This window comes from Chlorocebus sabaeus, chromosome 26, assembly GCF_047675955.1.
Source record: "Chlorocebus sabaeus isolate Y175 chromosome 26, mChlSab1.0.hap1, whole genome shotgun sequence".
Taxonomy (NCBI): domain Eukaryota; kingdom Metazoa; phylum Chordata; class Mammalia; order Primates; family Cercopithecidae; genus Chlorocebus; species Chlorocebus sabaeus.
The window spans coordinates 43,335,929-43,363,255 of record NC_132929.1 but is presented as its reverse complement, the minus strand read 5'-3'; the positions used below and the strand labels follow the sequence as shown (position 1 = coordinate 43,363,255).

The 27,327-nt window shown below is 39.3% G+C and overlaps 1 protein-coding gene and 1 pseudogene across 10 annotated transcripts in view; both read right to left on the bottom strand.

Moving 5' to 3' along the window:
* Positions 1 to 27,327, bottom strand: part of MAP2K5 (mitogen-activated protein kinase kinase 5) — a 281,469-nt gene that overhangs the window by 181,547 nt on the left and 72,595 nt on the right. For all 10 annotated transcript variants that reach the window (XM_008016128.3, XM_073012274.1, XM_008016127.3 and 7 more), the window contains 3 exons: positions 15,235 to 15,274; positions 369 to 437; positions 198 to 279 (listed from right to left, as the gene is read on the bottom strand). In XM_008016128.3, coding sequence (XP_008014319.1) covers positions 198 to 279; positions 369 to 437; positions 15,235 to 15,274 — 191 coding nt within the window. The remainder of the gene's footprint in view (positions 1 to 197; positions 280 to 368; positions 438 to 15,234; positions 15,275 to 27,327) is intronic.
* On the bottom strand, positions 15,275 to 18,714 carry LOC103245426 (heterogeneous nuclear ribonucleoprotein A1-like 2; annotated as a pseudogene).

The window sequence follows — 27,327 nt, the reverse complement described above, 5'->3', positions numbered from 1 at the left end:
CTTGAAATTATAGTTCAGCTAAAAATATTTAACCCCAGGAACACTTAACACTGAAATAATCTTAGAGTATAAATGAGGTAATTATTAGCATATTTTAATTATTTTTAATTCTACTTGATATCTATATCAAAACCAGGTTGTAAAGCACTATATACTCTAAAAATCATTTAAAAAGTATTATAAAAGGGAAAACTCACCATCCATGAATTCTGTACATATTGAAATCCTATTTTCTACAAAAAATGCTCCATAAAATCCAATGATATATGATGAATCACACTGTAACAAAAATAAGACAAAAGTAGTTATAAACCTGCAAGTCAATAACATAGGCATGCTTTACAAATAAAAATTGTGAAAAAAATTACCTTATAAAGAATTTCCAATTCAGACATAATTTGCTTCTGAAGTTCCAGTGTAATATCTAGTAGTATGACCTAAATATAGAAAAGTATTAATATTTATTCACCTTCTAATTATATTAGCTATAATCACTATGAAATATAAGAACTAAAAAAATGGTAGTTCCTTTATTCTTCCCCACTTCCTTCTTCTTACCACTATAATTCCCAGTAATACAAACTGTATCTGCATCTGTCTAACCTTTTGTCCTTCTGAACTGGGGGAGGTGGTACAGAAGTGATTGATGGGACCAAAGAAAAAAGCCAGGTCTCAAAGGTCAACAGTAATGGCTTTAAAAGTCAGTTAAGTTATAACACTCTTAATTTATGCACTCTATTTTGGCCACGCTGGCTATTTTCAAAAGAGGAACATAGGAATGACCCTCAAACCAATATAAAAGAATTGTCTTGGCCACGTGCAGTGGCACACGCCTGTAATCCCAGCACTTTGAGAGGGAGGTTGAGGTGGCAAGGTACCTGAAGGCCAGGGGTATATGGCCAGCCTAAGCACCATAGCAAGATCCCATCTCTACAGAAAAAAAAAAAAAAAAAATTACCTGGGTATAGTGTGATCAGGTGGTCCCAACCTACTTGGGAGGCTGAGGTGGGAGGATCACTTGAGCCCAGGAATTTGAGGCTGAAGTGAGCCATGATTGTACCACTGCACTCTCACCTGGGTGACGGAGCGAAATCCTGTCTTTTAAAAAAAAGAACTATATTGTGATTTGTGATCAGACACTAGGCAATAAGCAGAGAGGATGATGAATAAAAATGACATTTTATTTATTTAGACACAGTCTCATGCTGTCACTCAGGCTGGAGTGCAGTGGGGCAATCTTGGTTCACTGCAACCTCTGCCTCCCAGGCTTAAACAAACCTTCCAACCTCAGCCACCGAGTAGCTGGAACCACAGGCGTGCCACCATGCCCAGCTAATTTTTTGCATTTTTGGTAGAGATAGGGGTTTCATTATGTTGCTCAGGCTGGTCTTGAACTCCTGAGCTCAAGTAATCTGCCCACCTGAGCCTCCCAAAGCACTGGCGTGAGCCACCACACCTGGCCAAAAAATGACTTTTTTTTTCTTGAGACAGAGTCTTGTTCTGTTACCCAGGCTGGAATGCGGTGCCACAGTCTCTGCTCACTGAAACCTGTCTCCTGGGTTCAAGCAACCTGTCTCCTGGGCTCAAGTGATTCTCCTGCCTCAGCCTCCCGAGTAGCTGGGATTACAGGCGCCTGCCACCACACCCGGCTAATTTTTGTATTTTTAGTAGAGACGGGGTTTCACCATGTTGGCCAGGCTGGTCTTGAATTCCTACCTCAATGATCTGCTCACCTCAGCCTCCCAAAATGCTGGGATTACAAGCGTAAGCCACCATGCCCAGCCAAAAATGACATTTTAAGTGGGGTTTTTAGTTATGAGAGAAATAAGGAGTTTTTAAAATATATCATCTTTTTTTTCCCCCCCCCAGTCAGGTAATGTTCTTTGCTGATACTGTTATAGAAAGTTAAAGCTTAAAGAAATCTTATTTCATTAACTCCCTTCTTTTGAGTGAGTAGGAAACCAGGATTCCTTCCCAGGAGCCACAGAGCCTGGGAATGGTAGGACCCCCTCCTCTGGACTCAGTCTCATGGGCTTTTCAGTACTTTATGGTTTATTTAAAATATCAATCACTGAGCGATATTACCCATAGTGATTTATAACCCATAAATGTAAAACATTTATAAACTTACCTAGAATAAATTCTAGTTTATTTCAAACACATATTTTTCAAAGAAAGAAGACCATACTGTTCAAATTCTACTCAGCATGTCAGTGAAAATAATTCAAGAGTAATTGTTTTATTTATTTATTTAGAGACGGAATCCTGCTCTGTTGCCCAGGCTGGAGTGTAGTGACACGATCTTGGCTCACTGCAACCTCCACCTCCTGGGTTCAAGCCATTCTCCTGCCTCAGCCTCCCGAGTAGCTGGGATTACAGGCACTTGTCACCACACTTGGCTGATTTTTGTATTTTTAGTGCAGACAGGGTTTCACCATGTTGGCCAGGCTGGTCTTGAACTCCTGACCTCGGGTGATCCACCTGCCTCAGCCTCCCAAAGTGCTGGGATTACAAGCGTGAGCCACCATACCCAGCTTGTTTTTACTTTAAAAAGGCAGTGAGGAGAATAAAACAGGTGGAAAACAATTTTTATGATTTGTGGCAGACTCTAGACATCTCTAGACAAAAACTTAACATTCAGAATTACTATGATAGTGTAGTTATATACCATTCGACTTTGAATTACATTTTGTATTACAACTGAAGAACATATATATAATCAAAGAAAAAAACCACAAATGATGCATTGTAAACTGCTGATAGAGCAAGGAAAGAAAAGGGCAATTCTAAAGTACATTTTATAGTCCTGACATTGGCCAGGTGTTGATTTGGGGTAGGGGAAGGTGGGGGGAAAAAAGGCAAAGGTGGTTTCTATCCAGAGTTTGCGGCTGGGCGTGGTGGCTCACCCCTTTAATCCCAGCACTTTGGAAGGCTGAGGCGGGAGGATCATGAGGTCAGGAGATCGAGACCATCCTGGCTAACAAGGTGTACCCTGTCTCTACTAAAAATACAAAAAAATTAGTCAGGGCATGGTGGCGGGCGCCTGTAGTCCCAGCTACTTGGGAGGCTGAGGCAGAAGAATGGCTTGAACCCGGGAGGCAGAGCTTGCAGTGAGCCTAGATCATGCCACTGCACACCAGCCTGGGCGACACAGCGAGCCTCTGCCTCAAAAAATAAAAATAAAAAAAGTTTGCTTTGGGGTTATTTATAAAAGCTCTCAGGAAACTAGACTGTAAGTGTAATACAAAACTGCCAAGAAACATTTAAACACTTCTCCTGATCAATAGTCATTTGCCAACAATATTCACTTACATTTTTGTTCTTGTGTAAAACTTACCAACAAAATTAATTCATCTAGCGTCAGTTCAATCCTACAGCATAAAATATTACGGCTATTCCTACTATGATGACAAGTACCAGGAATCTCTCACTCTAAAAATCTCTGCTAAAAGGAGTGAAGCTATTATTGACCTTAAATCAATGGTTCTCAACCCTGGCCTCAAATCATAATACCTAGGGCACTTAAAAAAAAAATTCCAAGGTGCAGGCTTTACCCCAAAACAACAGAATGAGAACCCCTGGGGTTGGGCCCACATCTTTGTTATTTTGTAAAGCTCCCCAGGTAATTCCTAATCCAAAGTAAGCTTGAGAACCATTTATTTAAGGTTTCAAAAATGCCATTTATTCAGTGCTAAGATATATGACTATTAAGATATATTGCATCTCCAGGCCACCACCAACCTAGAAATGACATGATTCCACATTGCTAGCCAACATCATGGAATTAACCCCAAACTATTGGCTGTGAATATATCATTCCCTTAATCAAGAACCTTAATTGTGTTCCCATCGCCTACAATAAAGTTAAAACTCTAGCAGGACATTCAAGGAATTCTTCCATAATACAGACAACTTATTCTAACTCCTCTTCCCACTACTCCCACCACAAACCCACCCTTCATGTGAAATCAGATGACATTTCCTGGTGTACACATATATCCTGTGCTTTCCCTACTTCCAGCCTTTGCTCCTGCTGTTCTCTCTACTTGGGGTGTGCTTCCTCTCTTCACTCCAGGCACTGACTAAAAAAATCCTGTTCTATCTTTTAGACCCAGCTTGAATGCCACCACTGCCTCCATGAAGCTCACCTCAAAGCCCTCCATCAAAATTAATGTCTAGCTCTGGCCTTCAATATGTACGTTCTGCATGCATCCCTCATCTCCTAAAAACGAAGTCTCAAGATTAGAGTGGCTATGAGCCTCTCAAGGGCAAGGGCTGAGTCTTGTACATTTTTCTATCCCCCGCTCAGCACTCCACACAGGGTCTAACTCACAGTAGTGCCTAGTAAGTGATGTGGGATTTAACTAAAGTCTTTACAACTATAATCCTCTTTATAAGAAGCTATTTCTAGACAGAAGAAATAGATTGCTTGATTTCCACAACTGAATTTAAAATGAAAAACATACACCACCAAATAAATAAAAATGCCACACTGACCTAAAATGTAGTAAGGAATATTGTATTTGTGGAGCTAATCCGCTGTACTCTAATTCGTTTTGATCATTGTTGGTATTTACTTTAGTCTAGAATAGCGGAGATTCGAAAATGATGGAAAAAACGAATAAAGTAATTTCTGAGAACTTCAGAGGAAAAGTAAAACCCTCCTTAGAATAACTCTACTCAAATGCTCTCTATTTTCTGGGAGACTTGGCACTCTGGGTGGAAGGTTAATTCTCCTTCCCCTGGGTATTCTTGTGAGTGAGCTTTAAAACTGCTAAAAATAAACAAATCCAATTCCTTATTTGAAGGCAATGGCGAAAGCATGGCAAAGACTAATTTTCTTTTTGAAGTCCAAGAAAAGTACGGACTTCCTGAGTCTTCATTTTTTTTTTTTTTCCTTAGGAAGTGCTAAATGTTTCAAACTGGAGAGAATTTGAATATGAAGCATTCCATGGAGAAAGGGTTAAGTGAGAAACTGAAATACCTTAGTGCATTTCCACTGCTCTCCACTACACCTCCAGGACAAATAAGGATGAGTTGTCAAGTTAAATATAAGCAGTCAAGTGACTGAATTATAATTTACTCTGTGCTCAATTTAAATTAGTGTGAGGCTATTAAAATATACAGTATAAATACGGCAATTCATCACAAGCTGTCATGGATGACTTCATTTATTTGCTGGAGTGGCACACACTTCACTAAAGGGAAAGAGAGCAAAATCACAGGTCAAATTAAGCTGCTATTCTGTTTTAATTCACTTATTTAATCTGTGGCAACATAATTGTCTTTTACAGTATGTACAACTCAGAAAGGAAATTTGGGAGGATTATAGCCAGTATACAAATGATTAATCAAATGGTCCATTTAAATGCTAGTTTAAAAGCAGCAGAAACCCAAAGCAGTCAAAGAATGATAATCAGCACATGCAATATACAATGCTAAGAAATTTCTTGTTAGATGGATTTTTCCCACTTACAAAACAAATAATACTGGGAAATATATTAAATCCTCCAAGCATTACTACTTGAAAGATTTTATAGAATACATTAATGGTATAAAAAGGTTCTGTTTACAAGATGGCTAACAGTATTTTTGTTTTCTGCTCTACTTATCTGCAATTGTCTTGACTAGCTACACCAAACAAATGCACAAAAAGGTAAAAACACATTTCATGAATTACATACGGTCATTATGAAATAGTTACCTTTAAAACGTGATTAGCATCATTTTCAAAATGTTCTCTTTGAGGCAGAACATTTTCTAAATTCAATAGTGTAAAACAGAAATTCATGGTACATTATTCTTTCCAAAATTCAACTTCTTTTAAAAATATCTTGTGATATATTCCTACCTCAGAAGTCTAAAAAGGGAAACATTTACAATATGCTTTTTTGTCTAAAAAATAAGAACATTTACAAGCATAACATGAGAAACATTTTGAGTAGGAAAAGTAACAGATTTTCAAAGACTCATCTAATTGTGCCCACAGACATTCAAAGTGTGGGTCAAACCGACTACTTTACTTGGAAAATTAAATTTCCCTCATCATTCCATGCAGGCGTTAGACCCTGCAGATGATTCTGTTTGGACAAGGACTGTGATGTGCTGCTCTTCGCAATCCCTCTGTGACACCAGCAGCCCGGTTTCACAGCTGAGGTCACTGGGAGGTTCAAGTGACATGCTTGAAGTCACACAAAAGTCAGGAGAGGGTCAGGAAAAGATCAAATATGCTTCTAACTCTTAACCTTCCACTTCACCCTTTAATATAAAAAAAAGCTACAAAATATTCTGGGTGAGAGCAATGGTCCATATAAAGAATGCTATGAGATATTTTGTATGTGAGCTGAACCTGCTTTTAAGACGTTACTTTAAAAGATGAATGAACTAAAGAACAAACAGAAGAACAAAAATTTACTCATTCAGTCATTCAACAAATTATGTGTTGAACACTTACTCGTTATGTGTAATACTTTGTACTATACCTTGTACGCAAGGATCTGCAGGAATCACGGAGTAAGGCAAGAAGATAAATAAGATTTGTTTCCCACTTACAAAAAGATTTCAATATAATAGCGGAAATGTACAGGTATACTAACAGCAAAATACAAGGCAGTTGGTGATAACACCCTTAAAAAGCATATACAGGGAATTCTAGAAAGGTTCAAAGAAGAAAATGAGTGAGTAAGAGATAGACCACATGTGACAGGGCTTATCCAGAAAAGTTCAATGGAGGAGCAGGCTTTTCAGCTGATCCTTGAAGGGTGTTAAAGATTTTGATAGGTGGAGATACGGGTGAAAGCATTCTAATTAGAGAGGAATACGTGAATCAAAGTGTTGAAGTGAGAAAGTACCTGAGTTCAGATAAGGCAATGAGTTCAACTTAAAAGACACACAGGATTGAAACATGTAAGATAATGCTATAAAAGCTGACTGATGACATATAGTGGAGGATCTTGAATTCCATCCTCTAAAGTCTTTAGTTTATCTGGGAAGTGACGTGAAGCCTCTGAAGACTTTTGAGAGGGAAAGAAATGTGACCAGGATGATCCTTGGCAAGGCAAATCTGAGAGCAGTGAGCAGCACCGGCAGGGGGTCACAGGCACTTAGGACAAGACTACCCACGTTTAAATCCTGGCTCTACTACTTATCAGTTGTGGGACCTTGGGCAAGTTATTTAACTTCTCTGTGCCTCAGCTTTTGTAAAATGGGAATCAATAAGAGTTACAAAAGGTTGTTGTGAGTGTTAATTTTAAAAATGCATGCAAAATGCTTAGCATTGCATAAATCATCAATAAATGGTAGCTTCTATTTACTGAGAACAATTCAAAATCTGGTATACATGTCTGACAAGAAAAAAGCCAAGCATCTGGATTAGAGTGGTGTAAGGAAAGGAAAGGGATATTAGATCTTTGTCAGACGCATAGTTTCCAAAAATTTTCTCCCATTCTGTAGGCTGTCTGTTCACCCTGTTTATAATTTCCTTTGCTGTGCGGCTCTTTAGTTTAATCAGATCCCATTTGTCGATTTTTGCCTTTGTTGCAATTGCTTTTGGTGTCTTCATCATGAAATCTTTATCCCATTCCTATGTCCGGAATGGTATTTCCTAGGTTGTCTTCCAGCGTTTTTGTACTTTGGGTTTTACATTTAAGTCTTTAATTCATTTTGAGTTAATTTTTTGTAATAAAGGGGTATAAGGAAGGGGTCTATAGAAATTCGTAAGAAAAAAACAACCCCATTAAAAAGTGGGCAAAAGGCATGAACAGACACTTTTCAAAAGAAGATATACATGAGGCCAACAATCATATGGAAAAACGCTCAACATCACTGATCATTTGAGAGATGCAAATCAAAACCACAATAAGATACCATCTCATATCAGTCAGAATGGCTATTACTAAAAAGTCAAAAAATAACAGATGCTGGCAAGGTTGTGGAGAAAAAGGAATGCTTCTACACTGTTGGAGGGAGTGTAAATTAGTTCGACCATTGTGGAAGACAATGCATTGATTCCTCAAAGACCTAAAAACAGAAATACCATTTGACCCAGCAATCCCACTACTGGGTATATACCCAAAGGAATACAAAGCATTCTATTATGAAGACACATGCATGCAAATGGTCATTGCAGCACTATTCACAATAGCAAAGACATGGAATCAACCTAAATGCCCATCACTGATAGACTGGATAAAGAAAATGTGGTACATACACACCATGGAACACTACGCAGTCATAAAAAACAATGAGATAATATCCTCTGCAGGAACATCGATGGAGCTGGAGGTCATTATCTTTAGCAAACTAACACAAGAACAGGACACCAAATACTGCATGTTCTCACTTATAAGTGGGAGCTAAATTATGAGAACACATGGACACATAGGGGGAAACACCACACACTGTGACCTATCAGAGGGTGGAGGGTGAGGCAGGGAGAGGATCAGGAAGAATAACTAATAGGTACTAGGCTTAATACCTGGGTGACAAAATAATCTGTACAACAAACCCCCATGGCACAAGTATACTTATATAACAAACCTGCACATGTACTCCAGAACTTAAAAGTTAAATTAAAAAAAAATAAAGGAAGAGGTACTAAAACACACACATACACACACACACACACAAATCAACAGGCTTCCAGACATTGGACATTAGCCAGAACGGGGCAGTGATCCCTGAAAGATGAAAACAAATAAGATGAACCCTATGATTGCCCAGCTTGCTGACCAGAAAGTTTCCAGGCCCCAGTGCAGGGAGGGGAACCCAGGCAGAGATAAGCCATCTCCCTAAGGTGAGAAGACAAAACTGAGAGTCTGAGGAGGCCAAGGAAGTTAGAGAAGCAGAGGGCAGAGAGCTGGCAGAGGACCTGAGGGAGAGCGCTCCAGAGATCTGCCGAGCGGGTCCTGGAGTCTTCAGCTGAGTAATGAATGATCTGTACATAGATGTCAGGAGATCACCTGAGGTCAGGGAGAGAACCACCAGAAAGGCTCCGAAGAAACAATCTTCAGATTAATACTGGGCAAGAAAAGTTTGTATTCCCACCAGTCAGTGTGGAAAACCTTGCAATTCCCAAGGTACTTTGTAGAGTACTCAGAAGAGTACTACCTCAGTTGCACCGGGAAAATTAGCTGTAGACTAACCACTGGGCTGGTACTGTCTAATAAAACTCAAAAGCAAGCCTTGAAAGAATAAAATTATTTAAAAGTCACTAAATACCATCTCTGTATTAGTCAGGGTTCTCTAGAGGGACAGAACTAATAGGATAGATGTATATATGAAGGGGAATTTATTAAGGAGTATTGACTCACAGGATCACAAGGTAAAGTCCCATAATAGGCCATCTGCAAGCTGAGGAGCAAGGAAGCCAGTCCAAGTCTCAAAACCTCAAAAGCAGGGAAGCCAACTTCAGTCTATGGCTGAAGGCCTGAGAGCCCCTGGCAAATCACTGGTGTGGGTCCAAGAGTGCAAAAGCTGAAGAACTTGGGAGTCTGATGTTTGAGGGCAGGAAGTATCCAGCATGGAAAAAGATGAAGGCAGGAAGACTCAGCAAGTGAAGTCCTTCCAACTTCTGCCTGCTTTTATCCTAGCCACACTGGCAGCTGATCAGATGGTGCCCACCCAGATTGTAGGTAGGTCTGCCTCTCCCAGCCCACTGACTCCAATGTTAATCTCTTATGTTAACATTAACTCAAATGTTAATCTCTGTGAATGTGAACACCTTCACAGACACACCCAGAAACAATACTTTGCATCCTTCAATCCAATCAAGTTAACACTCAATATTAACCATCACAATCTCAGAATAAAGTTCAAAAATATTTAAAGCAGAGCAAAAATATCCAGCACCCATGCCACATGTCCGGTATCCAATAAAAAAATTATAAGGCATGACTGCTCTGCCTAAGCAGGGTAGCCCATTCTTTTATGCCTTTACTTTCTTAATAAACTTTCACTTAAAAAAATTATAAGGTATGAAAAAAAAGCAAAAAACACAACCCAAAGTGAGGAGAAAAGGAATCAGTCAAAACTGATCCAGATATGACACATATGATGGAATAAATAGATAAGAAAGCAGAGGAGGCCAGGTGCCCTGGCTCACACCTGTAATCCCAGCACTTTGACAGGTGGAGGCCGGTGGATTGCTTGAGCCTATGAATTCGAGACAAGCCTGGGCAACGTGGCAAAACCCCATCTTTATTTATAAAAATAAAAAAAAAAAAAGAAAGCAGAAGAAGTTTTGAACATGTTAAGCAAAGACATTAAAGATGTAAACACCAGCTTAACAAGCAGCCAGAAATGAAGCCAATTCTAATGTACAGAAAAACAAAGATTTAAAATGACAGTAAACTTCTCACTGGAAAGAAAGAAAACAGTGAAACGAAATCTTTAAAAAACTGAAAGAAAACAACAGTCAACCTAGAATTCTACATCCAGCAAAAATTAAAATACCTTCCAAAAATGAAAGTGAAATATAGATTTTTAGATATACAAAAGCTGAAAGAATACCAAAAGACCTACACTATATGAAATACAAAGGAAGAAGTCATTCAGACAGAAGGAAAATAATATACATGGAAATCTGAACCACACAAACGAATGAAGAGCACTGGAATTGGTAAATACATGAATAAAAATAAAATACTATTTTTCTTACTTTTTAAATGTCCTTAAAAGATAAATATCTAAAGCAAAAGTAGTGACAATGTATTTTGGGGTTTACAGCATATGATGATGTAAAATGCATGACAATAAAACAAAGGCTGGAATGAGGGAAATGAAAATACACCATTGTAAGATTTCTAGACTATAAAGTGGTACAATACTATTTACATAGGGAGACTATGTTAAGTTATGAATTCTAAAGCCATCACTTAAAAAGGGGGGCATACAGGCAGAACAAATAGAAAACAAAGAGCAAAGTGACAGATTTGAATCCAACCATATCAATAATCATATGAAATGTAAATAGTCGCAATCCACTCACTTAAAAAGCAGAGACCATCCAACTGGATTAAAAAATAAGACCCAACTATATGCTGCCTACATGAAATACATTTCAAAAATAATGACACAATAGGTTAAAAGTAAAAAAAAATATCATGCTAACACTAGTCAAAATAAAGCCTATAATTTAATATCAGACTATAAATTTCAGAGCAAATATGATCATGGACAAAAGTTACTTCATAATGTCAGTGAGGCCAATTCATCAAGAGGACCTAACAACCATAAATGAACCTAAGAATATATCTTCAAAAACATTAAGTAAAAAATAACAGAACTGTAGGCCATAATTATTGTTGAGTATTTCAACACCCCTCTTTCAATAACTGATAGAACAACTAGATAAAAATCAGCAAAGATATAGAAGAGTTGAATAACACTATCAGTTAACTTGATCTAATTGACATTATACAATACCCTACACAGTGGATGATACATTCTTTTTTTTTTTTTTTTTTGAGATGAGGTCTTACTCTGTCACCCAGACTAGAATGCAGTGGTGCAACCATGGCTCACTGCAGTCTCAACTTCCTCGGCTCAGTGATCCTCCCACCTTAGCCTCCTAAGTAGCTGGGACTACAGGCACACACCACCATGCCCAGCTAATTTATTTTTTATTTTTTATTTTTCGTTTTTTGTAGAGATGGGGTTTTGCCATGTTGCCCAGGCTGGTCTCGTACTCCTGAGTTCAAGTCATCTACCTACCTCAGCCTCCCAAAATGCTGGGATTACAGGCACAAGCAGGTTATACATTCTTTTCATGTTTACAAGGACTGTTTACCAAAATAGATCATATTCTGAGCCATAGGTCTCAACAAATTTAAAATAATTCAAGTCATAGGAAGGGTGCTCTGTAACCACAATGGAATTAAATTAGAAATCAGTAATAGAAAGATGGAACATCTCCAAATACTTGGAAACAAAATAACACACTTCTAAGAATTAAAAATTCTGCTTGTTTTGAAGAAATGGTAAATTTCTTTTTCTTAGATTATGACTTATTATATAAGTTACGTGGTTTTTGCCTAAACGACCAACAAGCTCAGGGCTACACAAGCGTTTAATCACAATAATCCTATCTGCTCTTAAATCATCCATTCATTCAACTCAGTGTGAGTATCTACTATATTTTATAGAATCTAGAGATACAAAGTGAATATAGTACAGTTCTTGTCGTAAAGCCCAGTTTAATGGTCAGGTCTAGTGAACAGTACATTTGTCAATCTCAACTATTTTCATTTACTGACAGTCTCTACTTTCCTAACAGCTATTCTGTAAATATGTCCTTTCTTTAAAATTGCTTTTAATCCTTTCAGAAAAAGCTGTTGGCCCCTTGCCACACCCAACTAATGCATAATAATTTTAATATTAGTCTATATAAACATAATTCAAAATGTATGAAATTATGAAAAATGTATAATGTACTTGGCAAGGCCAAATAATGATAGATTTCTGGATGATTTATAACACTGTTCCCCTCTCCTGGAGTAAATAACCTAGAGTTGACTATCTTTAAATATATCATCAGCAACAATCTAAGACTTCTGACAAAAAAGGAACAAAAAAGTAACTCAATGGATGGGAAAATAGTGCTCAAGTTTTAGTGAAAGTATTCTCTTAGTGAAAAGGGAGCTCAGGAGGTACAGAAAAGTTAGTCCAATGCCAAGGCACACAACAGAGCTACACACTCAGTGAGCACCAAGGTGGTACGACTGAGCCACACTCAGTGAGCGCCAAGGTGGTACGACAGGGCCGCGTTCAGTGAGCACCGAGGTAGTATGACAGAGCTGCACTGAGTGAGCTGAGCGCCTCTGTAAAATGTGGGGGCTGTAACCCGTGATCTCCAGGGTCTCTTCCAGTTCTACAATTCTATGGACCTATATGGCTGAATTGTCAAAGAAAATATCTCAAAGGAAGCTCTGTTGTACCCCCTCACAGGTTATTTAACTTATTAAAACTAAACTTGATAATGCCACATAACACATTCTAGGTGCTGTACTAGATGTGACATGGAAGAAGAACTCTCGATTTCATCAGCAGTCAGAGGCTCTGAGTCTTAGTTTTGGTTTCAACTTACTAAAAGGTATAAGCAATTCTAATGTAATTGCTCTGATTCTTAGTTTCCTAGATGAGAAAAAAGATGCAGAAATATATGCTATGCAACTGTTAGAGAAAGAGACCAATTTCTCACTGTGGATAGCTAAAAAGGCGTCTTGGAGACAAACCATGAAAAGATAGATGGAAATCAGAGGAATGAACAATGTTAGTAAGTTGTATAAAAGCTGCATGGTGTAACAGAGATGGGCTTTGAAGGCAGATGAACATTTTACAACCTGGCCTTATCCCTTCCACTCTGTGATCTTTGACAATTCAGCTTTCTGAGTTTCAGTCTCCTAATCTAAAATAGACAGGCTTACTATGTAATTTTAAGGATTAAATATAATAGTTATAGTTCTCACTCATAGGTGGGAACTGAATCATGAGATCACTTGGACTTGGGAAGGGGAACATCACACACCGGGGCCTATCATGGGGAGGGGGGAGGGGGGAGGGATGGCATTGGGAGTTATACCTGATGTAAATGACGAGTTGATGGGTGCTGACGAGTTGATGGGTGCAGCACACCAACATGGCACAAGTATACATATGTAACAAACCCGCACGCTATGCACATGCACCCTAGAACTTAAAATATAATAATAATAAAAATAAATAAATAAATAAATAAATATATAATAGTTACAAAACATCTAGCATAGCTGGGTGTGCTGGCTCATGCCTATAATCCCAGGACTTCAGGAGGCTGAGACAGGAGGATCACTTAAGCCCAGGAGTTCCCAGCCAGCCTGGGAAACATAGTGAGATCCCGTCTCTACAAAATATAAAGAAAATTAGCCAGGCATGGTGATGCACACCTGTGGTCCAACTACTCAAGGGACTGAGGTAGGAGGATCTCTTGGATGTGGGAGGTGGAGGCTGTAATGAGCCTAGATCATGCCACTGCACTCCACCCTGGATGACAGAGCAAGACCCTGTCTCAATCAAAAATAAAAAAATAAATAAAAAATTTAAAAATCTAGCATAATACTCAAAAAATAAAAACTTTAATTACTAAAGGCCTGGAGACTGGAGATAAAAGGCATGACAGGAAGTAACAGATTGGTAAAGTAGAGGGCATGTTTATAAATGTAGGTGGGTGCCAATATGTAGAGGGCCTGAACAATTTGTGGGGAAGGTCGGGGGCAAGGCAGGCCTGACCAGTTTGTTAGCTAACAGCCCAGAATTGGAAATGGGGTTCTGTAGGGTTAGGACTTCATTAGCAAAGGCTTCAGTCGTAAGTGCAATTCAAGACAGAGTCCATTAAGGAAATCTGAGATTTAAAATAATGGGAAGATCAAGCACCAGCAGTGGCAGAGATTAAATCCAAAGTGACATGGCAGGACTGGGATGCTGAAGTTTGGCAGAGATGAAGTGTGAATTACGAACTGCATGGGAACAAGTGAGGAGCATCCTAGGTAACTGCTTGGAACGCCCCTGAGTTGTGTGTAGCCTGACTCTATTGGCAGGTGTGGTGCTTGGGTATTTCAGTATGCTGAAGGAGTCAGAAGCAAAGCAGACATCTTAGGCTTTATGTTGTACATGATTGAGGAAGGCAGTTAGCAAGACACAGTCAGATCTGTGATTTAACTTCTCAAATCTATGGCAGAGTAAAAGGTGCATAGGAAAAGAAAAGACTGAAAGTACAGTGAGGAAGTTATTTCAAAAGTCCAGGTAGGAGGTAATGTGAGCCCGATCCAAGACCATGGTAATGAGGATGGGAATAGAAAGAAAGTAGCAAATGGATATATTTCAGGGAAAAATTCCAACAGGATACAGCAATTCATAGGATGTGGCATATTTAAAGAAGGAAAAAGAATACATTACTAGTAAGGTTTTGAGCTGCATGACAAGGAAGATGGTGATGCCACTTAGCAGGGGACACAGAAAGAAGTCTTCTCTTCTTGGCAAGAAGAATCACAATACACGGAGTTCACAACTGACTATTTTAAGGCATACTTAAAAGATCTTCAGGTGCCTGAATGTCACCAGAGGGCCACAGCTTCCCCTACCCACCATCTAAACTTTAAACCATTTCATCTCCTCTTTGACAGTATCTGTGACTCAAGCTAACAGAGGAAAGGAAAGGGGTGAACATCAAGAATTTCATAAAATATATCCAGTACTTACCTTTACAGCTAATATTTTCCCACTTGGGACATGATATGCTCTATGGGAAGGAAAAAAACCAAAATCATTTGGGATCACTAAACAACCTACAAAATGGTTAAGGACATAAATGTAAATCCAAACATTTCTGCAGCAATGGGATACATGGTACTTTCAAAGAACACTAACAACAGTAGTAATTTACATTTATATGGAGCTTAATGGTTTACAAAGTGATTTACTACACATTACCTTAAAATAACTCTCTGAGGTAATGCTGATACATTATTATCCTCCTTTTATAGATGAGAATTCTGAAGCACAGAGAAGTTAAACAGTTTGCCCAAAGGCACAAAGTAACTAGAGGCAGAATGAGACCTCAAACCTAGGTCTTTTGGCTCCAGATCCCTTATGACTGTCACTGTGTGTGTGGGTTCTCTATGTTAAGTAGTATACAGAGCCATTTTGCTTTCTTTTTTTTTTTTTTTTCAATTTTTTTGCTTGTCTTTTTGCCTATTTTTTTCAGTTACACATGCAGATAAACTATATCTTAACAGTTCATCAAAACAAGCTCAAAGGAACAGATACAGTGAAATAACTACAACTTAAATCAAGAAATATAAGTGTATTCATTTATGAAAAAGAATGAGAATAGGGTTTACAGAAATAAAATACCATTACTATCCATCAAGACCTTTTGTGTTTATCTCATTGAGTGACTGACTGATTCAGACAGGGGCTCTCTCTGACACCCAGGCTGGAATGCAGTGGCGTAATCACAGATCACTGCAGCCTCAAACTCGGCTCAAACAATCCTCTCACTTCAGCCTCCTGAGTAGCTAGGACTATAGGCACATGCCACCATGCCCAGCTACTTTTTAATTTTTTTTGTAGAGACAGGGTCTCTGGATGTTTCCCAGGCTGGCCTAGAACTGCTGACCTCAAGTGATGCTCCCACCTCAGTCTTCCCAAGTGCTAGGATTACAGGAGTGAGCCATCGTACCTTTTATGTTTAAATGAAATGTGGCCTTTACACATATACTGTGGGGACTAGATATTCTGAACATTATTTAGAAACCATCTGCAACACATTTTTATACAATAAAAATTTCAAAATAAACCACATAACATAAACAAGCGTTGTTATTGCAAGCCCATGAAAATATTAATATAAGGAAGCAAGTTAGTTTCGAAGAACTAAAAATCTTGCCCTGTAGAGGATTTTATACACTAGCTAAGATCAGATGGCACTTCCTCTCATCTGGTGTTAAGATGGGAATGGCATAGGGAAAACGGGGAACAGAAGTTAGTGCCTCAGGAATTCCTCATCTTCACCTGCCCAGTTGTAAAACATATTTAATGAGCCCCTAAACTTCCCCTTTCTTAAAACAAAAATAAAACCAAAATTTACATAATCCACTACTGCCAACACGGAAACATCATTTTCTGCTGTTCTGCAGAAAATCTGGTTGCTCTGACAATTTTTTTTAAGACATTTATTCAGCATCATGATCAGACTATTACATTTAGCAATCAATAGCATGGGTGCAAAAAAAAAATCTACATTAAAACACTTTGTTGGAATGCTTTAAACTTTCCACAGAACAGGAACTAAACTAACCTGTTATACAATTAGAAAAATACAGTCCTTGAGTTTTTTGCCCATCCACATGAGTATCTGTCTAAAACATGTCTTCTTTGTAGCAGCTAGGCCCTGCCACCACTGTGCTTGGCTGAGTTCACAAATCTCTCGTAACCTGTAGCTTCCCTGTCACTTCTCTGGCTCTCCTCTTTTGCTAAGCTTTGTTTCCTGGTGGTAATTAAAATCTTCTACCACTGCCATAGCTACTGCTCCTACTGGAACCGCCATAGCCACCTTGGTTTTGTGGTTGGGCAAAGTATTGGCCTCCACCACCATAGGGGCCAGAGCTTTTGCCTCCAAAGCTTCCTCCCTTCATGGGTCCGAAATTTGAAGAGAGATGGTTGAAACTGCCAAAATCATTGTAGCTTCCACCACCTCCAAAATTGCTTCCATCATTACTAAATCCATTATAGCCATGCCCACTGCCACCTTATTCACCACCACCACCACCACAGCTGCCATTAAAGCCACCACGACCACTTAAGTTTCCTCCATGACCAAAGTTGTCATTCCCACTAAAACCACCTCCACAACCACCACCAAAGTTTCCAGAGCCACTTTGACCTCTGTGGCTGGCTGAAGCACTAGCCATCTCTTGCTCTGACAGGGCTTTCCTAACTTCACTGCTGTGGCCATTCACAGTATTGTATTTCTGAACGACAGTCTTATCCACGGAGTCATGGCTATCAAAGGTTATAAAGGCAAAGCCCCTTTTCTTGCCACTGCCTCAGTCAGTCATGATTTCAATTACTTCAATTTTTCCATATTATTCAAAATAATCTCTTAGGTGATAGTCTTCAGTGTTTTTGTTTGTTTGTTTGTTTTTTAGACGGAGTCTCACTCTGTTGCCCAGGCTGGAGTGCAATGGCATGATCTTGGCTCACCACAACCTCCACCTCCCAGGTTCAAGCAATGCTCCTGCCTCAGCCTCCCGAGTAGCTGGGATTACAGGTGCCCACCACCACACCCAGTTAATTTTTGTACTTTTAGTAGAGACAGGGTTTCACCATGTTGGCCAGGCTGGTCTCGAACCCCTGACCTCGTAATCCAACCATCTCAGCCTTCCAAAGTGCTGGGATTACAGGCGTGGGCCACCGCGCCCAGCCTTCGGTGTCTTCTTTAACCAACAAATATCTTTTTCACAGTTAAGTGGGCACCGGGTCTTTGACAATCTCCTCTTGAGACAGCTCTCTTTGTTTCCACAGCTCTTCCATCCACCTTGTGTGGCCTTGTATTCGCGGCTGCATCCACCTCCTCCACAGTGGCATATGTGACAAACCCAAAGCCCCTGGGGCGCTTGGTGCTTGGATCGCTCATGACCACACAGTCCGTGAGTGTTCCCCATTGGTCAAAATGACTCCTCAGGCTCTCATCGGTTGTTTCAAAGTCCAGCCTCCAATGAAGGGCTTCCTCAGCTGCTGAGGCTCTTTAGGAGACTCTGACTTAGACATTATGGCAGGCAGAAGAGAGACTTTAAGGATGTTTCCTCTGCAGTGTCCACAGGCAGAAAGGACTGACAAAAATTTTTAACAGCTTTATTGAGATATAATTTACATATGATAACATTCACTTGTTTTAAGGGTACATTCAATACTTTTTCGTAAATTTACAGAGTTGAACCATCACTGACAAGAGTTTTTGAAGGTGACTGACTTATAGAAATAATTTAGTTATTAAGAGCCTATAGGTATTTATAATATCGTTTACATGTAAAAAGTTACAAATTCAGGCAAGACTAGGAAACTACATATATAAAGCATATGTATATACTTATCCAAATATATGATTGTTATAAGAACTTACTCATTTTGCTTTTCCCACTTGAGTGGACAAAGGTCAAGCCAGTTATGGAAGGTAAACTTAACTTTTATTATATCAATTAATTATAAAGAAATTCAAGTATATCTTATTTAAAGGAAAAACAAGATTATAAAAATCAGGTGACGATTGTTTACCAGAGAATTATTTAACCTTTGAAAATGTCTAAAGACATTCTCAAATAACAACCTCATTGGTATTTCTAAATACTACTTATAAAACTTTAATCAGGTTGGGCGCAGTGGCTCATGCCTGTAATCTCAGCACTTTGGGAAGCCAACACAGGAGGATCACTTGAACCCAGGAGATCAAGACCAGCCTGGGCAATGTAGGGAGACCCTGTCTTTAAAAAAAAATAATAATAATTAGCTGGCATCATGGTGTGTGCCTGTAGTCCTCTATAGTCCCCCTGTAGGGACTACAGGGGCTGAGGCAGGAGGGTTGCTTGAGCCCAGGAGGTCAGGCTGCAGTGAGCTATGATCTCACCACTCCACTACAGCCTGGGTGACAGAGCGAGACTCTGTATCAAAGATACAGAAAATAATAATAAAACTTAATCAATTATTATTTTCTTCAGAGACAGGGTCTCATTCTGTCTTGCAGGCTGGACTGCACTGCTGCAATCTTATTAGTTCATTGTGACCTTGAACTCCTGGGCTCGAGCGATCCTCCCACCTCAGCCTCCCAAACTGCTGGTACTACAGGAGTATACCACCATGCCTGGCTAATTTTTTTTTTTAAGTTTTTTAAGAGATGAAGTCTTGCTATGTTGCCCAAGTTGGTCTCAAACTCCAAGCCTTAAGCGATCCTCCCACCTTGACCTCCCAAAGCACTGGGATTACAGGTGTGAGCCACTGTGCCCAGTAAAATAATTTTTTATACTTTGTACAAAGTGATACACATTTTATAAGTGGAACCCTATCCCCTATATTATGTTTTTTGTTTGTTTACTTGTTTAAGACAGAGCCTTGCTCTGTCACCCAGACTAGAGTGCAGTGGCGCAGTCTTGGCTCACTGCATCCTCCGTCTCCCAGGTTCAAACAATTCTCCTGCCTCAGCCTCTCAAGGAGCTGGAATTAAGACGCCCACCACCATGCCTGGGTAATTTTTTTTTTTGTATTTTTAATAGAGACAGGGTTTCACCATGTTGGCCAGGCTGGTCTCAAACTTCTGACCTCAGGTGATCTACCAGCCTCCCAAAATGCTGAGATTACTACAGGCGTGAGCAACCACACCTGGCCTGAAATGTGATTTAAAGGAAATTAGTAAGTTTATTCCATGTAAATACAAGTAATATAATATGTAAGACTTTGTGATATATTATTTTTCCCCTTCCACATCACAGATTCTTCCAATTCCAACTTTTAAAAATATTGTATATTAGAATCACTAACCAAGAATTGAAATATAAAGACAAATAATTAAATATATACACAAGGATTCAAAAGTTGTAAAAAGATCAGTGTTGTTACTTTGAATAAGCAACGCCTGGATGTCTGAGACCAGCAACAGCGGTAAGAAAATGATTAGCAGATAGTCTGAGATACATACCATACTGGACAGTTTGGCAACTTAATTAGTTTGTCAAGAAAGCCGATCTCTTTTCTAAAAGAAAGGTCTCCTATTTCCAAGTGAATTAAAAGGAGAGGCTTGATAATTTAATTATGATGCACGCTAATTCATCCGTGGAAGTTTGGGTTCGATTTCGAGCAATAAAGATGCTATGTGGTTTGGTTTACAGTACAATGACAGTACCAATTTAACATTTAATCATCAAGGAGAAGTGGATGACAAAAGCCAATGCCAGGCATGAGTCGAGGGTGTCCCTTAGCTTTGCAAATGGCATTTACTTAGAGAAAAGGAATTTGTTTACTTTCAACAGATACTGCATCTCAATTGTCTTGACCTTCTTCAACAAATTAATTGTAAAGTGATTAATGAAGTTTGAATGGAGGCTCTGGTTACACCAAAAGACAACTATATACCTCTGCAATGTTTTAATTAACAGCTAACACTTCAAATTAGTTTGCTGTTGCCACAGTAATTACCTGTTCCAATGACTGCATGGAGAAAGCATTTTTATGAGATATTTTTAGTGCTTGGTCCTTCAGTGTTCCATTTTGTTTGTAACCAGCACAGGCCTTCTTGGAACAGTCCCAGCTCTTAAAATTGAGCACACACACATACACTTTGCCATGGGAAAAGTTAGTAGCCTGGTGTAAGTTTTTCATATATTTAAAATAACAAAGAGCCCAGTACAAGAGAATACTTACTATCCATACTTTCTTATTTTATTTTATTTTATTTTAATTTTTGAGACAGAGTCTCACTCTGTCGCCCAGGCAGGAGTACCACGGAGCGATCTCAGCTCACTGCAACCTCCGCCTCCTGGGTTCAAGCAATTCTCTGCCTCAGCCTACCAAGTAGTTGGGAGCCGCCACCACGCCCAGCTAAGTTTTGTATTTTCAGTAGAGATGGGATTTCACCGTCTTGGCCAGAGTTGTCTTGAACTCCTGACCTCATGATCCACCCTCCTCGGGCTCCCAAAGTGCTGGGATTACAGACGTGAGCCACCGAGCCCGGCCCTATACTTTCTTATTTCATTTGTAACAATAGGTTCTAGATGACCAGACAAAGAAGTTGGTCTTAACTTTTAATCTTAGTATAGAATTAGGTAATTTATTGAGCTAGTAGAAAATACAGAAAATTATTTAACCTAATCCCCTTCTTTCATAGCAGAAGCACCCAAAAGCCAGGTTAGATAACTTATCCAAGCTCACACAGCCAGTGGCAAAGCCAAGACTAGAGACACAACAGAATATGCATATTTTGGGACCTAAAGGAAATAGACGGTGATGTTTGGCTGGGCACAGTGGCTCATGCTTGTAATCCCAGCACTTTGGGAGGCCAGGGCAGGTGGATCACCTGAGGTCAGGAGTTCAAGACCAGCCTGGCCAACATAGTGAAACCCCGTCTCTACTAAAAATACAAAAAATTAGCCGGGCCTGGTGGCGGATACCTGTAGTCCCAGCTACTCGAGAGGCTGAGGCAGGAGAATCGCTTGAACCCAGGAAGCAGACGGTGCAGCGAGCTGAGATTGCACCACTGTACTCCAGCCTGGGCAATAAGAGCGAAATTCTGACACACACACACACACACACACACACACCAGATGGTGATGTTTAATTTGTTTACCTGTATTCTAGGGCAGGGAAACACATAATCCAAAACTTACACAGGTACTGACCTATTTCAATCAGGCAAAGGACCATTATATCCAAATTGCTCCAGGTAAGGAAGCATTCTGCAATCACTGCCAATCTATCCTGGGAGGCACAAGAGCAAAGGGGGTGGGCTCTGAAGTCACTGACAGCTTGAATCCCAGCTCTGCCACTTCTTAAACAAGGATTTCATCATCTGGCCTCTGGTTACCTCACTGATCTCTGCTTCCGCCAGTCTCCTTTATGTACAATACTCAACTGTTCCACCAAACGTGCTCCTGCCTCAGGGCCTTGCACCTACTCCTGAGGGCTGGGCCACTTTCTCTAATATATACCTGGCTTGCTCCATTGCTTCCTTCAGTCCTACATTGTTCCTTTGTCTTTCCTACATAAAACAGCACACTCTCCCTTCATTTTCTGTTTTTTCTTTTTTTTTTTTTGAGATGGAGCCTCACTCTGTTACCCAGGCTGAAGTGCAGTGGCATGATCTTGGCTTACTGCAACCTCCACCTCCTGGGTTCAAGTGATTATCCTGTCTCAGCCTCCTGAATAGCAGGGATTACAGGCGTGTGCCACCAGGCCCAGCTAATTTTTGTGTTTTTAGTAGAGACGTTTCACCATGTTGTCCAGCTGGTCTCGAACTCCTGATCTCAGGTGATCCACCCACCTTGGCCTCCCAAAATGTTGGTATTACAGGCGTAAGTCACCGCACCTGGCCACTTTCTTTATTCTTCACAGAGTTAGCAACACCTGACAAAATTTATTAATTTATTATGTCTCCCTCCACAACAAATGAAGCTCCATGAAAACACAGACTTTCTTTTTCTTTCTTTCTTTTTTTTTTTTTTTGTTCACTGCTATTATTTCCAGTGCCTAAAACTACATCAGGCACATTTTACAAATAATCATTAAATATCTGAATGAATAAATTTTCTTAAAGTGCTCTAGGTCTATTTTGGTTTGTATTTTTAAGGCAATTTCATTAAGTTTTCCTAAGAAACTGCCCATTTTGTGTTTTCAAATTTATCGTCATAAAGTTATTCATTGGATCCTATTATTTTTAAAATCATTGTTATGTCTAGAATTATGATCCCTTTTCATTCCTAATTTTGTTATTTCTGCTTCTCGCTGTTATATTTGATAAGCTTTTCCAAGGAACCAGCTTTTGGTTTTGTTGAATTGTTTCTTGAATTTTCACCTAATTAACTTTTGTTCTTCTTTTTTTTTTTTTTTTTAACTTTTGTTCTTTAGTATTTATTTCCTTCCATTTTCTTTGGGTTTACTCCCTGTCCCACCTTTTTGATTTTCTTGAGTTAGATGCTAAGCATATAATACCCAGTTATTCTTTACGAAGGTATGTATATAAACCTATCCTTTAAGAGTCACTTTGGTGCATGTCAGGAGTTTTCATATTAATACATGGCATTTGTGGTTCAGTTGTAAATATTTGTATTTTCATAACATTTCTCTAGTAATACCTTTTGCCTTAAAGTCTATTTTGTCTTATGTTAATATAACCACAATAGGAGCATTCTTTTGATTAGTTTTTGCCAGGTATTTTCCCCTACCCTTTTCTTTCAATTTTGCTGTGTCTTGGTATTTTAGAAACTTCTCCCAATACAGTCTAAAATAGCACATAGTTGTATTTTTAAAAATGCAACCTATTAGCTCTAATATTACTCTACTTTTTTTGTAATTACTGATATATTTGGATTTATTTCTACCACCTAATTCATTTAATTTACACCTATCACCTTCTCTCTTCCTCTATTATACAGAATTATTCTCCCTTTATTCCATCTGTTTTGAAGTTATGCATTCTATTCACTATTCACTGTGTTTTAGTTGCCCATATAACTTTTAACAATCATACCTGACTTAACAAAATATAAAGTTTATTGCCACCTATATCCTTCTCCTAAACAATATAAAAATCTCAGAACATTTTAACTTCAATCAAGCATTTCTCATCTTAACATATTATTTTGTCCAGTCTTTTTGTTTGACTTCATTTTGAATTATTACTATTGTTGTCTTATATAGTCAGATTTACTTAAATGGTCACAATTCCTTCTTTCATTTTATTCCTTTCTGAATTCAATTGGATGCCATTCTTTTATTTCTACTTACTTACCTACCTACTAGATTTCCTACCCTGTGGTTTCATTTATTTATTGGTATCAACTACTCTATTGCCTTATATGTTCTGGTTATAAATTATTATTTCTCTTAACAGTTATTTAAATGCACAGGTATGTACTCTAACTTATCAGTAGTCATTTTTTGTTTCTGTTTTTGTTTTGAGATCGAGTCTCGCTCTGTCACCCAGGCTGGAGTGCAGTGGTGCAATCTCGGCTCACTGAAACCTCAGCCTCCCAGGTTCAAGCAATTCTCCTGCCTCAGCCTCCTGAATAGCTGGGACTATAGGTGCCCACCATCACACCTGGCTAATTTTTTTTTTTTTTTTTTTTTTTTTTTGAGATGGAGTCTTGCTCTGTCGTCCAGACTGGAGTGCAGTGGCATAATCTCCGCTCACTGCAGGCTCCGCCTCCCGGGTTCACGCCATTCTCCTGCCTCGGCCTCCCAAGTAGCTGGAACTACAGGTGCCCGCTACCACGCCAGGCTAATTTTTTGTATTTTTAGTAGAGACGGAGTTTCACCATGTTAGCCAGGATGGTCTCGATCTCCTGACCTCGTGATCTGCCTGCCTCGGCCTCCCAAAGTGTTGGGATTACAGGCATGAGCCACTGCGCCCAGCCTAGTATTTTTTTTTTTAAGCAACAGGGTCTTACTCCATCACCCAGGCTGGAGTACAGTGTCACAATCATAGCTCACTGCTGCCTTGAACTTTTGGGCTCAAGTGATCCTCCTGCTTCAGCCTCCTGAGTAGTTGAGTCTACAGGAGCGAACCACCATGCCTGGCTAAATTTTATTTTTATTTTTTGCAGAATGAAGGGGTCTCACTATGTTGCCCAGGCTGGTCTTGAACTCCTGGCATCAAGCAACCCTCCTGTTTCAGCCTCCTGAGTCATTGAGACTACAGGAGAGTACCACCATGGCTGACTAATTTTTATTTTTATTTTTTGTAGAACAAGGGTTCTACAAAAATGTTGCCCAGGCTGGTCTTGAATTCCTGGCCTCAAGTGATCCTCCAGCCTTGGCCTCCCAAAGTGCTGGGATTACAGGTATGGTGTTCACTTTATTTAACTATATTGTAAACTCTAATTACCTAACTATGCTGTAAATTCTTAATATAGGGTCTCTGTTGTAAGTTTCAAGGGGAAGGTCAAGGTCCATTTTGTTCATTACTATATGCTCAACCTCTTCCACAGTATATGATACATTCTCCTCCTAGATCCTTTTTTTACATTTAATACTTAATGCATGTCTCTGATTGCCAGGCAATAAGCAAGGCAGTGTGGATACAGCAGAGAACAAATGAGATCAAGTCCCTGCCCTTGTGATGTTTACCTTCTGATAGGGGCTGACTGACAATAATCAAATAAATATACAATATGTGAGGTGGGGGTAAGTGCATTGAAAAAAATAAAGGTAAGGATATAGAGACTGATCAACATTAGGGACATGCTATTTGATATTAGGGTTGGGGAGGAAGTCAGGAAATGCCTTTCTCTTCAGGTTACATGTGAACAGTATAAGAGCACACCATTCGGACATCTAGGGGAAGGGGAGTCCAGGTAGAGGAAACAGCAAGTTCAAAAGCCCAAGGTGGAAATGTGTGCTTGACATGTATGCAGAAGCAGAATAAGCAAGAGGGCTAGCTGGGGGAGATGAGGTCAGAGAGGTAAGGAAAACAGACTGTGTAGCACCATTTAGGCCATGGTGAGGACTCTGACTTTTATTCCAAGTGATATAAGAGGTTATGAGCAGAGGGGGAGACCTAATACTTTAGAAAGATCACTTTGGCTGCTGAGTGGAGAGAACACATTGCAGGAAAGCAAGGATAGAAACTGGGAGGCTTTTGCAATAAAATCCTAGCAAGCAGTAATAGTGGTTTTGAATAGGGTAGCAAGAAAAGAGTGATGAAAGGTGGTCAGCTTCTTGAAATATTTTTGAGGAAGAACCCACAAGATTTGTGGGCAAAGGTATATATAGTCTGAAATAAAAAGAAGGATGAAGAAAGACTGCAAAGTTTTTGTCCTTAGCAACTTGTAGAATAGAGTTTCCAGTTACTGAGATGCGAAAAGCAGTAAACGAAGTAGGTTTCCAAAGAAATCAGGAATTCAGTTTTAGATAATTTTAAAATGCCTAGAGGACATCCAACTGGTAATCAGATGTGAGTCTGAAGTTCAGGACACAGGCCAGGGCTACAGACATACATTTGGACTTCCTCAGCATACAGATGATATGCAAAGCCATGGAATTACACACACTCACTTAGGAAGTGAATTAAACACAGAAGAGGTGTAAGGACTGGAACTGAGGCTCTCTAAATTCAAAGGTCAGAAAGATGAGAAGAAAACAGTAAAGGAGATGAGAAGGTACAAACAGTAAGCTAACAACAGACCCCAAAGAATGGGGTCCCTGAGGCCATGAAAGTTGATGTTATCTACCCGAGTGCCAAGTGAAGTACTTTGCACAAAGTGTTCAAAAAACATGTGACTGATTTCAAAAGCAATACTTAGGGACAAATCCAACTGACTATATTACCTACTCTTTGAAATGTTAAAGATGAGTCTAGTACAATACATAAAAGGTTAGAGGTGTGCTCACCTTCATCTAAACTGTTAATGAGAATTTATTAAAAGATACATCGTTACAAAGAGTAAACTGAATTTCTAGAATAATCTTTAAAGGTAAGGAAAATAGGCAGGGCACAGTGGCTCACATCTGTAATCCCAACACTTTGGGAGGCTGAGGTGGGAGGACTGCTTGAGTCCAAGAATTCAAGACCAGACTGGGCAACATAAATTATACCTCATCCCAACAAAAAATTTTAAAAAATTAGCTGGGCATGGGGGCACATGCCTGTGGTCCCAGCTACTTGGGAAGTGAGGTGAAAGGATCACCTGAGCCTGGGAGGTCGAGGCTACGGTAAGCCATGATCATACCACTGCACTCTAGCCTAGGTGACAGAGTGAGGCCCTGTATCAAAAAATAAATAAAAGTAAGGAAAATAAGTATGTGAAAATAACATGTTAAAAAGTCCACACAGGACAGAAGGGGGAAACAACCTGTGTTCAAATTCCAACATCTGGACTCCCACACAAATTTATGCCATGCATAAGATCAACTGCATCTGGATTTTACCATGTTTACTAAAATTCTTTATGCCTAGAATTTCAAATTCTAGGAGAACCAAAAAATATGAATCGTCCCAGCTGACTCTTGTTCACAAAATAAATAACCTAGAGCTGATCATATATTTTCTGATAAAGCTGGTACAATCTCATACAATTAAAGTAGGCATCT